This window comes from Candida jiufengensis (genome assembly GCF_024610255.1).
Source record: "Candida jiufengensis strain CBS 10846 chromosome Unknown scaffold7, whole genome shotgun sequence".
Lineage (NCBI taxonomy): Eukaryota > Fungi > Ascomycota > Pichiomycetes > Serinales > Debaryomycetaceae > Lodderomyces > Lodderomyces jiufengensis.
In genome coordinates, this window is record NW_026261556.1 from 99165 (window position 1) to 116048 (window position 16884).

Here is a 16884-nt window from a genome sequence, read left to right on the forward strand (position 1 = left end):
CGTAAAACTTTATAAAATTTGGTTGTAAAAAATATTAATAGTAATAATGATTAACATGGTTTTTGTGTAACCTATTTAATACCCTTCCCCTCTTTTCGATCTATGTATCTTAATATAAAAACTTCAGAGATTAAATAGAAGTAATTTATAGATTTAATATTGCTTAACCGGTTTGATGTAAGGATGTTGTGTATCATTTATTATATTGAAAATGCAAAAATGAATTTGTCGATGTATGAAGCTATGTAGCATTAACTTAAAAATTTGGGGTAAGATCGGATGTATAGCAGGATTTATTATATCTATACCAAAAATGTGAGTATTTGCAACTTTACTCATACATCAAGCGTATATGAACTAAGTTGAGTTGTGTGTCGAAGAACATTTAATGATGCAAAATTTGATTCCTTGTGTTATATTGCAAATTTATTCTTTATTGTATTTTGTTCATCTTCTACAAATATGATAAATATGACCCCAGTTCGCCAAATACGCCTTAAGATGGATTGCTAATATAAGCATTTCCAGTACTAAGGGGTATTGTTGTGAAATATGTGAATGATATATCAATCTAAAATTAAAAATGTACTGAATCTAACTCCAATGAACAAAATTTAATACTTATTCATCACCATTAACAATAATCGCATTTTCTGAATAGGGGAGAATTAATGCGTATGAAGCTGCTAAAAAGGTTTTAAAGCTCCACGCAAATGCACATAATGAGGAATATGAATGAATGAAATTTTGTCAGTTTAATGAAATACAATACCCCTCAAGATTTACATCATCAGCTTTGGGCCCTTGTTTAAGCAAGTATAACACTCTAGGCACTATTCTAACTCATTATGTCTACTCAAAAACTTTTATTTATATCATGACCAAATCTATTTAATGGCCACAAAACTAAAATAACTTTCCCCACCACAAGACCTTTACTTATAGGTCCAAACTCATTAGAGTCTATAGAATGTACATTATCACCTTCAACCCAATAATGATTTCTTGGAATTTTAACTTCTGATTTGGGATAAGTTGATTTGGGGAAAATTATATCATTATTCACACCGATTACTCTTTTAGTTAATAATTTTTCTGGATCTAAAGGTGATCTAAACATTATGATATCTCCTCTTTTGATATGATTTTTGGTTTTAATGTTATATTTTTGAACTAGTACTATGTCTTTTGATTTTGATTTTATACCTGGATTAAAAGTTGGTGACATTGATGATCCTTTAATTTGATAGGGTTGATATATATGATTTGTGAATGTGTATAGTACAGGTAGCCAGGATAAGGTTATTAACGTGGTCTTTAGACTTTTACTTAATGGCATTTAATATTGTTTGTTCTTGATTTCCAAGCTTTTGATAATTTTGGTTTCAAAATATTTATGCAAATTTTTATTTCCGATTTTGGTTGATTCGTTTTTTCTATTTTGCGATCTTCTTTTACATCTGATAAGAAAAAGAGATTATGTCATTAAAACAACAAAAAAGTGGATTATTGGATCAAATACTATTAGAAGATATAGCAAGATACTGTCCTAATCAATTTCTATCATTTCATCAATGTATGGCACAACCTGATCCATCTGGTTGTTTAAATCAACAAATTGATTTAACAAAATGTATCAAGACTACTGTACCATCTTTTCAAAAAATCCAAGGTGAATGCTCTGGTAAATTACAAGCTTATGAAGCTTGTTTGAAAATCAATAAAAGTTCAACTGCTAAATGCACACATGAGTTGGATCAGCTAAGAAATTGTGCCTTTGGATCAATAAATAAGTAGATTAATAGAGGCAGATAATCTAATGAGAAATGACAATTTTTTTGTATATATATATTCTATAATTGATATTTTGGAGTTAAATTTTCTATTTTGATATTTGATAAATAATCATTTGCAAATTTTTTTAGTCTTTGTGAACGATCATGGGTTTCTTCAATTTCATGTTTATGATGTAATAATTCATGTTCAATATCTTCCTTGTGTTTTATTAAAGTATCAGGATCATTTTCTGCATGATATTGTTTCCAGTGATGTTCTTCATATTCACTTTCAAAATCTAAGTGATGACCTTGACCATAACCAAAATCTGGTAATTCTCCTCCTTTATTAAAAAAATCTAACCATTCTTCTAAACTTATTGTTTCGTCTTTGTTTGTATCAAATATTTTTAAAATTGTTTCAACTACGCTATTTTGAATATCTTTTGTAATTTTGATGGAGTTTTCTCCCATTCCTGATCCATCTCCAATAATTTGTTCATGTTTAACACCGTATAAATTTAAAATATCATCTTTATCCCATTTTCCAGCACCTTTTAAATCATGCATTATAAAGAATGTTTTACCATCATATGAATCTAAATTATGTTCTTCATGCATATGCCAATCTTGCCAATTTACATTTGATGGCTTTTGTTTGAGGACAGTCTGTGAATGATCTCCATGAGCGGATACTGTGACAGCTAGCAGTAAATAATATGCAATTGTTGAAAATTTCATTGTCGTTGTTGTTGTGATAAGTAAGTAGTGAAAAATTCATGTACCTGAAATCAATGTTTAGATGTCGCCAAATATTTTCAGTGTTATAAAATTTTGTTTTCTGACATTCAATTTATTTATAAAAATATCCTTATAATAGTAAGAATATCATACTCCACATTTCATTTATTGTCATCAATTGAATGAATATGAACAATGATTATGTCAATCCAAATCTACCAGTAAAATTATCAGAGGCAAGAGTGGGCAGAGACAACCAAGTATATAACGAGGAAACAGGAGCAAGAATTGTAGCTGGTTGTATATGTTTAAATGAATCAAAAAATAAAGTTATAATGATATCATCATCAAAACATAAAAATAAATGGATATTACCAAAAGGTGGGAATGAAAAAGATGAACTGACTCTAGAAACCGCAGTTAGAGAAACTTGGGAAGAAGCTGGGGTTGAAGGTATTGTTATCAAAAAATTACCAGTTGTATTAGATAGTAGAGGTTCAAAAGCACCTGTTATAAAAGGAGATTTTGATAAAGTTGTACCAAAATCAGAGTTCCATTTTTTTGAATTACAGGTTGATCAATTAAACACTGAATGGCCAGAAATGAAGAAGAGAGAAAGAAGATGGTGTACTTATTCTGAAGCAAAACATGAACTAAAGAAACTGAATAGATCTGAATTAATTGAAGCATTGAATCAAAGTTCTATAATAAAAGATACTACGAATGATGAAAATATTGATAATTATTAATTTGGGACTATTTAAGTAAACCTGACATAAAGTTTGCTAACATATTATTTTGTTGACCAGAACTACTAATATTTAAATTAAAATATAAGTTACCTAAATATTCAATTGATGATGATATTTCATTCTTTTTTAATAAATTTTTATAATGATCATATAATTTTAGGAATTTTTGACTATTTGTAGCTGATTCTTTTTGTAATATTAAAGTTAATAATTGTAAAAAATTTAGTATTGGTTGATCTTGACTATACATTATTTCATCTTTTATTGATTCTGATTCAAATATTATGTTTTTTAAAAATACAAATTGGGCTTCCTTTACAAATTTAATATTCTTTAAGTATGAATAGTTAATAATAGCTCTTGATAAAAATATACCAGAATCAATTGATGGATTTGCTTTTGCTGCATCGACCAAAAAATTGACATAAACTGGAATCGATTCAAAAGTACCCAATACTAAATGTAATTCAGCAATTGCAAACTTATTTAATTTTTTTTCTGAATCAGTTTCATCTTGTAAAGAACGTAACATCTTTGTACCAAATAAATGATGTAAATCATTATCACCAAATTTAGAACATTCAGATGATTTGATAGACCAATTTATACTAGTTTTAGCTAAATCATTAAGCAGTGGATCATTATTTGGTAAATTTGAAATTAATTCAATTAATTTGAATTTTGAATCTTTATCAGTCACAGAAATTTTTTCTTCTTCGTAAATTTGTATTAAATAATTGATTAAATCTGATGCTGATGCAAATTCTTTATTTTTAATTAAAATTGATGAACCTTGGTATAATAAATCTCTTGCTTCTTTATATTGTTTGGATTTCACATATCTATTTGTGATTGTTCTTAAAGTTTGATGTGCTTCATAAAAGGAACCTGAATCTATTTTAGATTGAAACCTTTGAATCGTTTTATTTAGTTTGTCTGACATTTTTGTTGTTTGTGGTGATCTGACTTAAAAATGAGTAGTCGCTTATGTTTTGAATATGTGTTGTTTTAAATTTCAAAATCACATAGTTAAGTATTTATTTAGTGGGAATTGGTAGCTCGTATTTCTTCACATACAACACCATTCACCAAGTATGAAGTATGAGTTAATGATAAGTAATTGTTGATATAAATTAGCTTTGAGACAACCTTTAGCCATTTTTCACAATTAATCAAAGGAATATGAGTGGTCTGATCAAAATTTATAGTATCGATCATTTTGTCAATTTCAAATTTAAAATTCGAATCAACCAATGCCAAATAAATTTGAGTTAAACTAATACATTCCATAGATACATTTTGTAACGTTGAAATATTTTCTTTGATCAATGTTGCAATTAATTTTGAAATCTGCTTTGCTGGTGAATTTTGTTGGTAGTAATTTGTTAATGAATCTGTAGTTGAATTATTTGAAATATGTTTTAAAATTGACCTTTTATCTGCTCTTTTAATACACTTTAAGGAGTTGAACTTCAAGTACTTTAAACTCAAATTAGGAATCAGCGCAGGACTGGAAATAATGTCTTTAGAAATTTTTGTTAGTGTAATACTCAAAATTGTTGTGGTCTTTGGTAAACGCTCGATAATTTGCAACAAATCGTTAAAACTTGTACTTATTGAAACAATCCTTAAATTTTTGAACAATGAGATATAATTAGAACAACATTTTGGATATGCATAAACTGAATTTATTCTTTTTACTAAATTATTTTCTACCAAGGATTGTATTATTTTATCGTCAATGTAATTTTTATATAATCCTAATGTTAATGGCGTCAATTTGAATATGATATTTTTGTGATTGTTGTATATAAACTTGCAAGTGTAAAGGAAAGACAAAACATTTTTTATCTTCTTATCAATGATCCATCTCTCAAACATGATTTTGTCAATTACGTTTGATGGTAAATCTAAAATCGTTGTTTGACGTTTCATCTTTGATCGACTCTGATACTTATAACAATAAGTAAAACGCAATTTTCAATAAGTTCAATTTATTGATTAGGTTTTCGAAAAGCTCATTGAAGGCAAAAACAAATTTAGCTCTATCAAATGATTGTATGAACAGATCTAATTTTCATCAAATGATAGATAAAGATTTGGTTGCAAAAATCCCCGGAGTCATAAATTAATTGGTAGCATTTTTTGGTCTAATTTTTTTACCGAATCAATTTTCTAAAAAATGACATAAAGATAATTCATTAATTACATTTACAAACTATATCTACAATGAGAGTTTCAACAAGACTATTTAAACATACTATCAAGTTCGTCGGTGGACCACATCCAATTCCAAGTATGTTACGAAAACGAGTTATATCCAAATTTATATTAAATACTAACTAAAAAAACACTAGAGTCTCATGCAGCTAAAGCACATCCATTTGCTCCAGAAGGTATTACACCAGGTTCAGTAGGCTCTTCAAGTAATGGTACTCAATCAAGATCTTATCACAATAGCAATCCAATAGATCCACAAAATGGAGAATTTTTTTCAAGAAGTGAATTACCAAAAAGATTTCAATATAAACCAATAAAAGAATTCGAAATTGAAAATGTTAGTAGTGGAGGTGCTGATGTTATTTATTGATTAAATTTGGAGGGTTATATAACTTATTTAGTGCTTTGAAGTTAATGAGATGTACGATTTTTTTTCAAATAAGCAATTTAGTCTAACTCAGAGGGTCTTTTCATCAGTTAATGTAAACAATCAAAGCAACATTTGTTTTAATGACAGTAATGTTTTAATGGCAGTAAGTTCACGATTCAGTCATTTACAGAAGAGGAGTCTGATCATAGTCTTTTATTAAAAATGTGAGGGTCAATTAAGTGCCGTATACCGATGCACTACTTCTGGACTGACCTCACTCTACTTTTCTTTTTCTATCTATTCTCTAGCATTATAATCTGATTCGGCTTGCTTTTATTGTGGAGATGAAAGATTAAATCTTTCATTATAGAATGGTAATCGTGGTGGTTGATACTTTTATGTGAAAATTCTATATTTTACGAAAAGCAAAAAAAGAGACAATAAAAAAAGTTGCCACTAGTATTTCAATCCAATTTAATCAATCGATTAATCAATTCTTTCCTTATCAATTAACGACTACACTTACTACCTTCAACTCAATTGCATAATGAATCACGATCCATATCAATGGGGTAGACCTTCCAATGATACTTACGGTCCTTATAATTATAAAATAGCACAAGCTAATAATTCAGAAGTTAAAGAGCACAACAATAATCATCAATTCCCAAAAATGAATACTCAACAACCAATCATAACAGGTACATCAGTTATAGCATCAAAATTTGCAAATGGTATAATAATGGCAGCTGATCATGTTGGATCCTATGGTTCATTATTACGTTTTAACAATTTAGAAAGATTAATTAAAGTTGGTAATGAAACAGTAGTTGGAATATCAGGAGATATATCAGATTTACAATATATTAAAAGATTATTAGAAGAATTAGAAATTCAAGAAGAAGTTTATGATAATGATGGTGGGAATTATTTAAGAGCTCCAAATGTTCATGAATATTTATCAAGAGTAATGTATAATAGAAGATCAAAAATGGATCCATTATGGAATAGTATAATTGTTGGAGGATTTGATATAGATAAAAAACCATTTTTGAAGTATGTTGATTTATTAGGTGTAACATATCATGCATCAACTATAGCAACAGGATTTGGATCACATTTAGCAATACCATTATTAAGAAATTTAATACCTGAGGATAAAGAATATGTAAAAATTCAAGAAGATCAAGTTACAAAAGTTGTTGAAGATTCAATGAGAGTATTATTTTATAGAGATGCAAGATCTGGTGAAGTTTATAGTTATGTGATTATAAAATTGGTTGATAATGAAATTAAATTTGAATTTATAAATGATGCTAAAGTTGAAAATCAAAGTTGGAGATTTGCAAAAGATATTAGAGGTTATGCAAGTAAACAAAGTTAGGGTTAAATAAAGTAATAATGTCAGAATTAAATTCCATAATCTTTACTTAATCCAATAAATCTGTAATGAAAAAAATGTACTTCGCTGAAAAACTCTAAATTATCACAACCGTACTAAAATTATCAACTACTGAATAAACTTATCTTCTTCTATTCAAAATCTTTGATGCTACAAATTTTTTTGAGCATATAAGTATTTATAATTGAAACTCGATATAAAGTTAGTGATTCATGCATACCCCAGACTATTTTAAATTATACAAGTTTTACAAGCTATATAACTATTTAATTAACCAACTATATAAATCCAAATTCCAATTTAATTCCTTGTTATTAATCATCAATTATGAACACTATTAAATGCTAGCAAATAGGATTGAATAAATAAGATCTTTTTATTTCATCAAGACTACATGAAGCTCCAAAATCAATCAAACTCATCAAACCACAAAGTCCAATGCTTAAATTGTGTTTGACCAATTTTAAATAAATCCCAAATATTAATCTAGCGACGCATGATTAATTTGATGCCTATAATTTTTACAGTTAGTAATAAATATAATGAAATCCATCCTGTACCCACTATTATGTTCAATGTTGTACATCAAATATTCTTCTACTTTTATCCATACTTTTTCTGCTTATTTGATGATCACTAGAATATTGATGTTAGTAGTATACCTGATGAATTAAATTAAGGTGCCTCTACACGCAGAACACCAAATTAACCACTTTAATAATTAGCAAATAGCGGATACCTGCAATTTACCAAAATAAAATCTAACAAAAGTTAGGTCAGTTGGGTTTTACAGTTTGGTAAATCTCATTGGTCTGAAACTTGCAGCAGTCAAAACTATTTTATTTTATCTCTGACCCAATCCTATTAGCTAGCATCATTTATGTTCATGAAATATTGAAACCAGTAAGAACTTGGACTAAAGAGTGGCAGTTAGTAATTTATTCATAATTTGTAAATTTGAATTAGTTAATATAATTATCTATATTAGCATTTCATTTGATAAGTCCAATAAACCCGTTAATTTGATATATTAGATAAAATATATCTTGTTGTAGTTTGTTTTTGAAGTTGAACTAGAAAAAGATCGTAATTCAAAAATTTTAAAAAAAAACAGGAAATCGATCTATATTTAATAAAAGTTAGTTGCAAATTATTTTGATATGTTTAGTTTTTGGTTGCAAAATAGAAAAATGAATATTTATTGTCTCAAAAAATATAGAGCAGACTTGACACTAAACAAGTAACGTTTAGTCAGTGTAATTTAGGTATCTGAATAAAAAATATGTAGTTAGATATAAGGATTATTTGTCAGATAATAGAGCTAGTAGAGTATATACTTGCTTTAAACCTTCAATAGAAAATGGCGTAGAACTATTGTCAATTCCGAGAAAATAGTCACCATTATACATTAAATCTTTAACTAGTTAAATTGAAACGAACTTCCCTTTACTAAATATACACTCTTCACACTGTTGGTTTGAGGAAGATACATACAACAAAAAATTTACACCCAATAAAAATTTTCTACTGTTGATTCCATTTGTTTTGATTTTGTTGCAAAAAGTGTTGCAATGTTATTAAATGTAGCACAATTAAATCAAAATTTAGTATAAAAACCGGTAGCTTCTACATAGAAGTTAATTTTGACTTTTAAATACTTGTTAACTATTTGGATTTGTTGTTACAAAGTAGTTGATAATCTTGATCATAAAACCATTTAAAGACCCCACTGACAGCGATACCCAAGTTCTTTACAATTGATTAAAGATTTTTATACAATATCTATATTTAAGAATAATTCATGGATATAATAAATCGGATTTATATTTATATTACCGATGTATTATATCATATAATTGATAATCGAGAGAGTTTGATACAATATAACAACAAATAATAAATTGGATCACTTTATACGTACTGGTTACGATATTCAATTGATCACCGAATATGCTGGGCATCACTTTCGATATTATATGAATAGTTTGTATTGAATCATATACATATCTAAATGATTATTATCTAATGATATAAAACACATGATTTTTAATTTACTACACAACCACAATACTTAAAAAGTTTGGAAGGAAATTCCCGGGGATAATTTGATTTTAAATTATTCTATTATTATTTACAATTTGACATATACAAAGAAAGGGGAAACTAATTATTCCATATTATTATCGAATCATTCAATTAAATCTATATCATCTACTCATATATCTATAAATAAATATTACAAATAAATCTTATTCAGATCTCCTATATCTCTTATTGAATTAAGCATGATCTTGATGTTAATAAAATTATTAAATATTAATTGTTTTTTTATTCTCTCTTTCTGTTTCTTTCCCCACTAAAATTTATTATAAATTATGCATCAAATATTACTAAATAATAATTTCTTTTATATATAATAGATTTTCCCCATATTTCAAATCAGTTTACAAATCTTTATATTTTTACCTTTTTTTTCCCATTAATTACAATCAACAACAAATTTATTTAATTTTATCCAATCCTTTAATTTAACCTTTTTATTTATTTATTTATTTATTTATTTATCAATAAATTATTCCCATTCAATTATTTAATTCATCAAAAAGTATCATTCTTAAATCACAACAATTTTTAAGCAAAAGCAATAAAATCAAAACACAATGTCATCAGTATTTTCAACAGGTTTTAAAGGTTTATTAGCCGGATCATTAGTAACTCCAATAGTTACAAAATATGTTATATCACCATTATATTTTGATCCTCAAATTATGAAAGAAATTCATTATATTCAACAAGAAATGGAATTTGTTGGTTGGAATGTTAGACATTTACAAGAACAAAAAGGTTTTAAAGAAGATGAATTATATACTCCTAATACTTTTTATGCTCAATCAAGTTCTCATCATTAAAAAAAAAGGGATGGAAAGAGGGTTCAAAGACGTTGGTAGTTGAAGTTCCCTTTTGTTGTTATTTATTATTTTGCATTTTGTTTTTATTGATTTATTAATTTATTATTATTATAAAAAGACTGTTAAAGTGGAGTTTAGTTCTTGTTGTTTCATTAAAAATTTATTATATTGGGTATTTGCTTTTCATTTTTTATTTTTTGCGCTAGTGAGTTGAAATTATTTCTTACTTGGATAATAGAGGTTATTGCTTTAGAGAAAGTTTACATATTAGTGATAAATAAATCAATAAATTAAAATTTCTATTGTAGATTGACCTAACACTCAAGATCAACGATCATACATCAGTCAACCTCTTATTGTACATTGCGGCTCGACAGTGTAATGTAATCTTACTTTCAGACCACTATCTTGCCAAAAAAATCATATCTGATAATTTAATCACCGATGGCTTTTTAATTGTTGCAACAAATTTATTCATTTCTTTATCAATACACTAGACACACGTATAAAATACCGAACTTTCAATGAGAATAAAAATTCAGTGCGAGTCACAGGGCGAGGAATCAAAAAATTTGCCTCGATTTCGACTTACTTGCACCTTTTTTCGTCTTGTTTAAGATTATTTGTTTCTCTCTCTCTCTCTCTTAATAAAACTTTTCAAAATTTTCAACAAATCCTAACAAATTTTTTTTTTCACATTTTTTTTCCATCTTCCTCTTTTTCCAATTGAATTATCAGTCAAAACAATTAATCAAATAATATAATAATGTCAGACGAAAGAACTTTTATTGCTATCAAACCAGATGGTGTTCAAAGAGGTTTAATCTCAGCAATCGTTGGTAGATTTGAAAATAGAGGTTATAAATTAGTTGGTATTAAATTAGTTCAACCAACTGAATCATTATTAAGAACTCATTATGAAGATTTACAATCAAAACCTTTCTTCCCATCATTATTAAGTTATATGTTAAGTGGTCCAGTTTTAGCTACTGTTTGGGAAGGTAAAGATGTTGTTAAACAAGGTAGAGCTATTTTAGGTGCTACTAATCCTTTACAAAGTGCTCCAGGTACTATTAGAGGTGATTTTGCTGTTGATATGGGTAGAAATGTTTGTCATGGTTCTGATTCAGTTGAAAGTGCTAACAAAGAAATTAATTTATGGTTTAAACCTGAAGAATTAGTTGAATATAAACCAGCTTTATTTGGATGGATTTATGAATAGATTTTTAAATCATCAAGCAATTAATAAATATATTCCCAATTGACAAAATCAATTGATACCAATTACAACTCAAAATTTATTTACAGCTCTTATTTCTCCTCTTGGATCAATTCCCATCGGTGAAACGTGTCTTTTTGATCTTTTTTAACCTGCAAAATGTATAAAAAATCTAAAAAAATTTTCAGACGTGTCGAGTTTTCAAAGTCCGTAATTTACCTTTGAAGACAAAACACATTGGTAGCACGAGATATGAAAAATTACAACCAAATTAGCGTTTATTATGAAACAACTTAAATAAACAATTTAAAATAGTATAATCAATGCAACAAATAGTCTAAATGGCTTCAATTGAACAAGATGATATTTTCAACGTAGAAGATGATGAAATGGAAGAAGAGTATCAGAATGAAGAAGAAGAACAAGGTCAAGATTATAGCATGCAAGATGATGAAGATGAAGAAGATCAACAAATGAATGAACAAGATCAAGATCAAATAGATGAGGATGATGACGAAGAACAAGAAGAAGGAGATGGAGAAGGAGAAGATGATGAAGAGGATGGAGAAGGTGATGGTGAAGACGAGGAAGAAGACGATGAGGATGAAAATGAAGAAGAAGGTGAAGAAATGGAAGAAGATGAAGATGAAGAAATGGAGGGTACAAATGACGTGTCAATTGATGATAAGGATACTTCAAATGATGGGGAAGAAAATGAATCAAAAGATAACGAAAAAGAAAATGAAAATCAAGAGAAACCCAAACCTGAAACAGCTAAGATAATACAAGAAGAACAAGGTGATAATAAAGATACCAAAACTGAAGAAAATGGTGAAGATGACAAAGAACAACAAAGTAATAATAAGGAAAATGGTGGTATACTACCGAAAGATCAAAATGAATCAACAACAACAACAACAACTACTACTACTACTACAACTACAACAACAACCGAACCTAACAACACCAGACAAAAAAAATCAAATGAAGAATTACTAGAAGAAATAAGAAAAGCCGAAACCGACGTATCATTTCGAGATCAAGTAATAGCAAAAGCTCGTAAAGCAACAGAATACGATATAATTCCACAAGTTGCAATTCCATATACTTCACAATGTCATGCATTAGCTTTTACTCAAGGACCAAAATGGATATTAACTGGTGGAGAAGATGGGTTTATTAGAAAATATGATTTTATTTCATCAATTCAAGGTAAATCACCATTAACTATGGCTCAAAAACATAATCTTTCTGATTCATTAACTAATGCTGGTGTTATTGTATCATATTGGGAAAATGAACAACCTTATACTAGAAAAGAATTAATGAAATTAAATCCAAAATTAAAAGATTCTGATTTTTCAACAGGTAGTGTATCTTATGAACCAAGAGTTAATCCTATTTATGCATTGGAAGCAGAACGTAATGGGTATTGGTGTTTATCTGGATTATTAAATGGTGGTATATCATTATATACAATGAGGTATAATGAAGGTACAATACATCATTATTTTAATCATGGATCAATTAAGGAAAATAAAAAGGGCCATACAGATGCAATAAGTGCATTAAAATTAAATCAAGAACAAGATAAATTCTTAAGTGGATCTTGGGATAAAACTATAAAACAATGGGATTTAAATATTGGAGAAATTATAACTGAATTTCAACCTTGTTCTGGTCAAATTTCTCAATTACAATTTAGACCAAATGGATTAGATGATATTACTTTTGATATTGATAATTCAGAAGAAAATGGAACAACACCAAAAGAAGATGAAGATGTAGATTCATTATTTGGAGATAGTGATGAAGAAAAAAATGGAGAACATACAGAAAATCAAAAACGTAAAATCAAAGAATCACAACCAACTACAACCACAACACTAAAGGAATCAACAACGAAAACTCATCACAATTCTCAAATATTCATGAGTTCAAGTATAGATGGTACAATAAACATATGGGATATCAGATTACAAAAACCAGTGATAAAACTAGGGATTTCTGAAGGTATACCACCATGGTGTATGTCATCAACTTGGTCCAACAATGGGGAATTTATCTACGCTGGACGTAGGAATTCCACAATTGAAGAAATCTCAATAAAAATGCCTCATAAAACCCATTCACCTGGTAGTTCATCAACTTATGTCCCAAATGTATCTAAATTATTAACATTTCCAAAAATAAGTGGTCCAGTAAGTTGTATAAGTACATTACCAAATGATGATTTTTTACTTTGTGGATCAAATGATAATATAAGATTATATAATTTAAAATTATATAATGATTTAAATAATTCAACAGTTAATTTAAAAAAACAAGCAACTCCATTTTTAATAGTACCTGGACATCATGGTGGAATGTTGAGTCAATTATATGTTGATGATACTGGGAGATTTATGGTTAGTGCTTGTGGTTATAGAGGTTGGGGTCATGGAAATTTTACTGATACTGTATTAATTTATGAAATTGATTTTGAATAAGAAAAAAAAGGATTAAGAATCGAAATTATTGTTTTAATTTAAAAAGTGTTTGATTATGTTTTACTATTTACGTATATAAATAAAATTAATAGAAAGATTTATACTAATGTTAAATCTCAAATCCAAATATTGAGTTTCGTAAAGAACCAGAACCAATTTGGAAAACACTACTAGATTGTTTAAAACTCTTGGAAATAAGATTTTGACCAATTTCAACAAAATGAAAATTTGTGAAAAAATCCAGTAGGTTTTCCTTATAAATTTGATAAAAATTCTTATTATTAATAATTAAATGTAGTATGAATCCAATTATACCTATAGCTATACCGAATTTGTAAAATTTGTTTATTGATGAAAGTCTTTGAATGATTGAGTAGGGGGAATAGGACCAATTATGCGAAGCTTTGTTAGTTGATATGACTTTATCATCATTATCTTCATCTTCATCTGATGATGTAATTGAAGTTGATTTAAATAATTTTTGGAAAAATTTTGAAGATTTGAGTTTGTGGATTGATGATGATGTATTTAAAGTTAAGGAAGAACTTAAAGAATTCAAATGTGAATCTTCGTCTAAGTCTTCGTCAAGATCTTCTGATTCATTAGTTGATGATCTCTTTAGATTGTGTAGTTCTTCTTCTTCTTCTATTAATTGTTGTTGTTCTTGTAATTCTTCTATTGTTTGTTTATTGATCTCTTCATCTTGTAAATGGATTAGATCAGTTAATTCATGATTATTTGAGTTGAGTAGTTTCCCGTATTGCGTTTCTATTGTTATTGTATCTGATTTTATATTTGATGTATTATTTAAAACTGAATGTAAATTGTAGGAGTTGAATAATTTCTTCCAGTTAGATGTATTGTCAATCGGATATTTCTCTACTAACTCTTTAGTCTTTTGTAATATTTGACTTATTTCTTCATCATTTAAACCATCAAATAAATTAGCAGGTGATAATGTCGTATGTACAAGATCTTGATCAATATCATTAAATTCCAACTGTTCGGAATCCAATTGTAAAAAATCCCATATTTTGGATTTGAATATTATCAATGAGGATGCATATATGTAACTATTTATTAGTACTGAATTATAACTTAGTGTAAAATCCCAAATAGTTAGAATATGATTTAAATTAGTTATATCATGAGAATATAAAGTTAAAATTGAAGATAACCCTTGATAAAATTTGTAATCATAAAATTTTTCACCGTGAATTAAGTGGTAAGATTGTGATGTTTGTTTAACTAATTCAAAAAGCTGTTTATCGCATAGCTCTAGTATAGTTGGAATATTTCTTAAATGATTTACTGATAAGTTTATATCAGATATCATAAAATCTCTTAAATGATATATTGTTAATTTTTCTAATATTTTGAAAGCTAATTCTTGATCTATATTATCTTCAATTGATGAAGAAGTAGATGTAGATGGTGATTCTATTTTCCCGTTAGTGGAATCCTGTCTGTTGTGGTTGTTGTTATAGCATATTAATAATACAATAGATGCAATATCATGATATCCTTGATAATAACCTAAATTCGGGTACTTTCTCAATATTTTAATAATTAAATTTAATAATATTTTTTTCAAGTTTTTTATATCAGAAGAACTGAAAATTGTAGCAAATGAAGAACCCTTTTCCATAGTCTCCACATTCCCAAATTGACTATTATTATTGTTGTTATGATTTAATGAGTTATTAATTAAATGTATAGATGACAGTGATGAAGATGGAATAGTTTGTTGTTGAATATGAGATAATATAGTAAATGATCTTTGTATATCTAATTTAACTTGTTCTTCATCTTTATGAGGTGGTAAATCAATTGAATTTAAATTTTCCAAAAATAATTGTGGTGAAAATCTACCATTGTTTAATGTTGTTGGTGTTGATAGTACTGAATTTGATGATGGTGTAATGTCGGTGGGGTTTTTTGGTTTCATTGATGAAGATGATGTAATTGATGAATTTGTTTCTAATGAAGCATTAGTGGTATTTGATAAATTTAAGAATTCACTCCATATTTTAATCCTCATATCATTATTAATTATATTATTATATTGAACATTTTGTGAGATCTCTTGTACTGTAGTTGACAATTTTTTTAAATTTTTTAGTTTATCATCAATTGTTCCAGATTCATTACTCAAGTTTGATAAAACATCCTTAACGGAGTTCAATTTCACAGTTCTCAAATTTTCCTCCCCATGATCGACAGAATTCAAAGATGAGTTTATCGAACTATTAAATTTTTCCAAATTCTCCAACTCAGTACTAGTATTGTATATGATTGAACTCGATGATTTATCATAATTATCCAAATCCATATTGACCCAATTATCATTGTTTGTGTTTGAAGATAATGGTATAATAGTTGATGTGGTTATTGATATTGATGAAGAAGGAGATCTTGATACCATGAGAGGTCTTTTGATTTCTGTTGGTGGTGATTCTATTGTTGTCATTATTTTTTGTTTTGATTAATTGATTAGCAATGCAAATTAAATTAGTGGTTGAATTGAGGTAATATAATATTTGATCAATTACTTTTCGTTTTCTTTGTATGGTATGATTAATAACTGCTAAAATTGATATATTGTTAGAACATTTAATTATGAACCTATTGATAAGAAGTGTAATAATAATAATAATAATAATAATAACTTTGTTTGGTTTATAAATATGAATTGAAATATGAATTGTGAAAATAAAAATTAAATTATGGAAACATCTGGAGATATGAAATTTTTGTGCTCTAATTTTTCTAATTTCAATTTTGTGCTACCAGACTGATGAAATTGATAAGAGTTATGAACAACATTGCAACACTTTCTATTTAAGAGACTTTCAAAGTTACTATAATTTATGATGAAAAAAAGATCGAAATTATTTCATTTATTAATTAATTTATTATCTGACCCTTTTCTTTAATTTCTGTATGTAGAAAAAAGTATAAAAACTATATACACCCATCACCATTTAAAATTTCATACCCTCGAGAA

At 27.5% G+C, this 16884-nt stretch overlaps 12 protein-coding genes across 12 annotated transcripts; 7 read left to right on the top strand and 5 right to left on the bottom strand. All coding sequences in view use genetic code 12, as the record gives it.

The window, feature by feature from the left end:
- Positions 1 to 856: 856 nt before the first annotated feature.
- On the bottom strand, positions 857 to 1228 carry IMP2 (endopeptidase catalytic subunit; the record flags this gene model as incomplete). Its single annotated transcript, XM_051766616.1, has 1 exon — positions 857 to 1228. The coding sequence occupies one exon, from the start codon at positions 1226 to 1228 to the stop codon at positions 857 to 859; it is 372 nt and encodes a 123-aa protein (XP_051621892.1).
- Positions 1229 to 1479: 251 nt separating this feature from the next.
- KGF54_000679 (uncharacterized protein) lies at positions 1480 to 1797 on the top strand (the record flags this gene model as incomplete). Its single annotated transcript, XM_051766617.1, has 1 exon — positions 1480 to 1797. One exon carries the CDS (start codon positions 1480 to 1482, stop codon positions 1795 to 1797), a length of 318 nt encoding a protein of 105 aa, XP_051621893.1.
- Positions 1798 to 1853: 56 nt separating this feature from the next.
- Positions 1854 to 2516, bottom strand: KGF54_000680 (uncharacterized protein; the record flags this gene model as incomplete). Its single annotated transcript, XM_051766619.1, has 1 exon — positions 1854 to 2516. The coding sequence occupies one exon, from the start codon at positions 2514 to 2516 to the stop codon at positions 1854 to 1856; it is 663 nt and encodes a 220-aa protein (XP_051621894.1).
- Positions 2517 to 2698: 182 nt separating this feature from the next.
- On the top strand, positions 2699 to 3265 carry KGF54_000681 (polyphosphatase; the record flags this gene model as incomplete). The annotated part of the gene is made up of 1 exon (XM_051766620.1): positions 2699 to 3265. One exon carries the CDS (start codon positions 2699 to 2701, stop codon positions 3263 to 3265), a length of 567 nt encoding a protein of 188 aa, XP_051621895.1.
- A 7-nt stretch (positions 3266 to 3272) lies between these two features.
- KGF54_000682 (uncharacterized protein) lies at positions 3273 to 4211 on the bottom strand (the record flags this gene model as incomplete). Its single annotated transcript, XM_051766621.1, has 1 exon — positions 3273 to 4211. One exon carries the CDS (start codon positions 4209 to 4211, stop codon positions 3273 to 3275), a length of 939 nt encoding a protein of 312 aa, XP_051621896.1.
- A 98-nt stretch (positions 4212 to 4309) lies between these two features.
- On the bottom strand, positions 4310 to 5203 carry KGF54_000683 (uncharacterized protein; the record flags this gene model as incomplete). The annotated part of the gene is made up of 1 exon (XM_051766622.1): positions 4310 to 5203. One exon carries the CDS (start codon positions 5201 to 5203, stop codon positions 4310 to 4312), a length of 894 nt encoding a protein of 297 aa, XP_051621897.1.
- A 294-nt stretch (positions 5204 to 5497) lies between these two features.
- KGF54_000684 (mitochondrial 37S ribosomal protein YMR31) lies at positions 5498 to 5858 on the top strand (the record flags this gene model as incomplete). The annotated part of the gene is made up of 2 exons (XM_051766623.1): positions 5498 to 5564; positions 5626 to 5858. 2 exons carry the CDS (start codon positions 5498 to 5500, stop codon positions 5856 to 5858), a joined length of 300 nt encoding a protein of 99 aa, XP_051621898.1.
- A 547-nt stretch (positions 5859 to 6405) lies between these two features.
- KGF54_000685 (proteasome core particle subunit beta 7) lies at positions 6406 to 7242 on the top strand (the record flags this gene model as incomplete). The annotated part of the gene is made up of 1 exon (XM_051766624.1): positions 6406 to 7242. The coding sequence occupies one exon, from the start codon at positions 6406 to 6408 to the stop codon at positions 7240 to 7242; it is 837 nt and encodes a 278-aa protein (XP_051621899.1).
- Positions 7243 to 9920: 2678 nt separating this feature from the next.
- Positions 9921 to 10169, top strand: KGF54_000686 (uncharacterized protein; the record flags this gene model as incomplete). The annotated part of the gene is made up of 1 exon (XM_051766625.1): positions 9921 to 10169. One exon carries the CDS (start codon positions 9921 to 9923, stop codon positions 10167 to 10169), a length of 249 nt encoding a protein of 82 aa, XP_051621900.1.
- A 766-nt stretch (positions 10170 to 10935) lies between these two features.
- Positions 10936 to 11391, top strand: YNK1 (nucleoside diphosphate kinase; the record flags this gene model as incomplete). Its single annotated transcript, XM_051766626.1, has 1 exon — positions 10936 to 11391. The coding sequence occupies one exon, from the start codon at positions 10936 to 10938 to the stop codon at positions 11389 to 11391; it is 456 nt and encodes a 151-aa protein (XP_051621901.1).
- Positions 11392 to 11729: 338 nt separating this feature from the next.
- KGF54_000688 (SAGA complex subunit) lies at positions 11730 to 13877 on the top strand (the record flags this gene model as incomplete). Its single annotated transcript, XM_051766627.1, has 1 exon — positions 11730 to 13877. The coding sequence occupies one exon, from the start codon at positions 11730 to 11732 to the stop codon at positions 13875 to 13877; it is 2148 nt and encodes a 715-aa protein (XP_051621902.1).
- A 109-nt stretch (positions 13878 to 13986) lies between these two features.
- Positions 13987 to 16347, bottom strand: GYP8 (Gyp8p; the record flags this gene model as incomplete). The annotated part of the gene is made up of 1 exon (XM_051766628.1): positions 13987 to 16347. One exon carries the CDS (start codon positions 16345 to 16347, stop codon positions 13987 to 13989), a length of 2361 nt encoding a protein of 786 aa, XP_051621903.1.
- Positions 16348 to 16884: the final 537 nt, after the last annotated feature.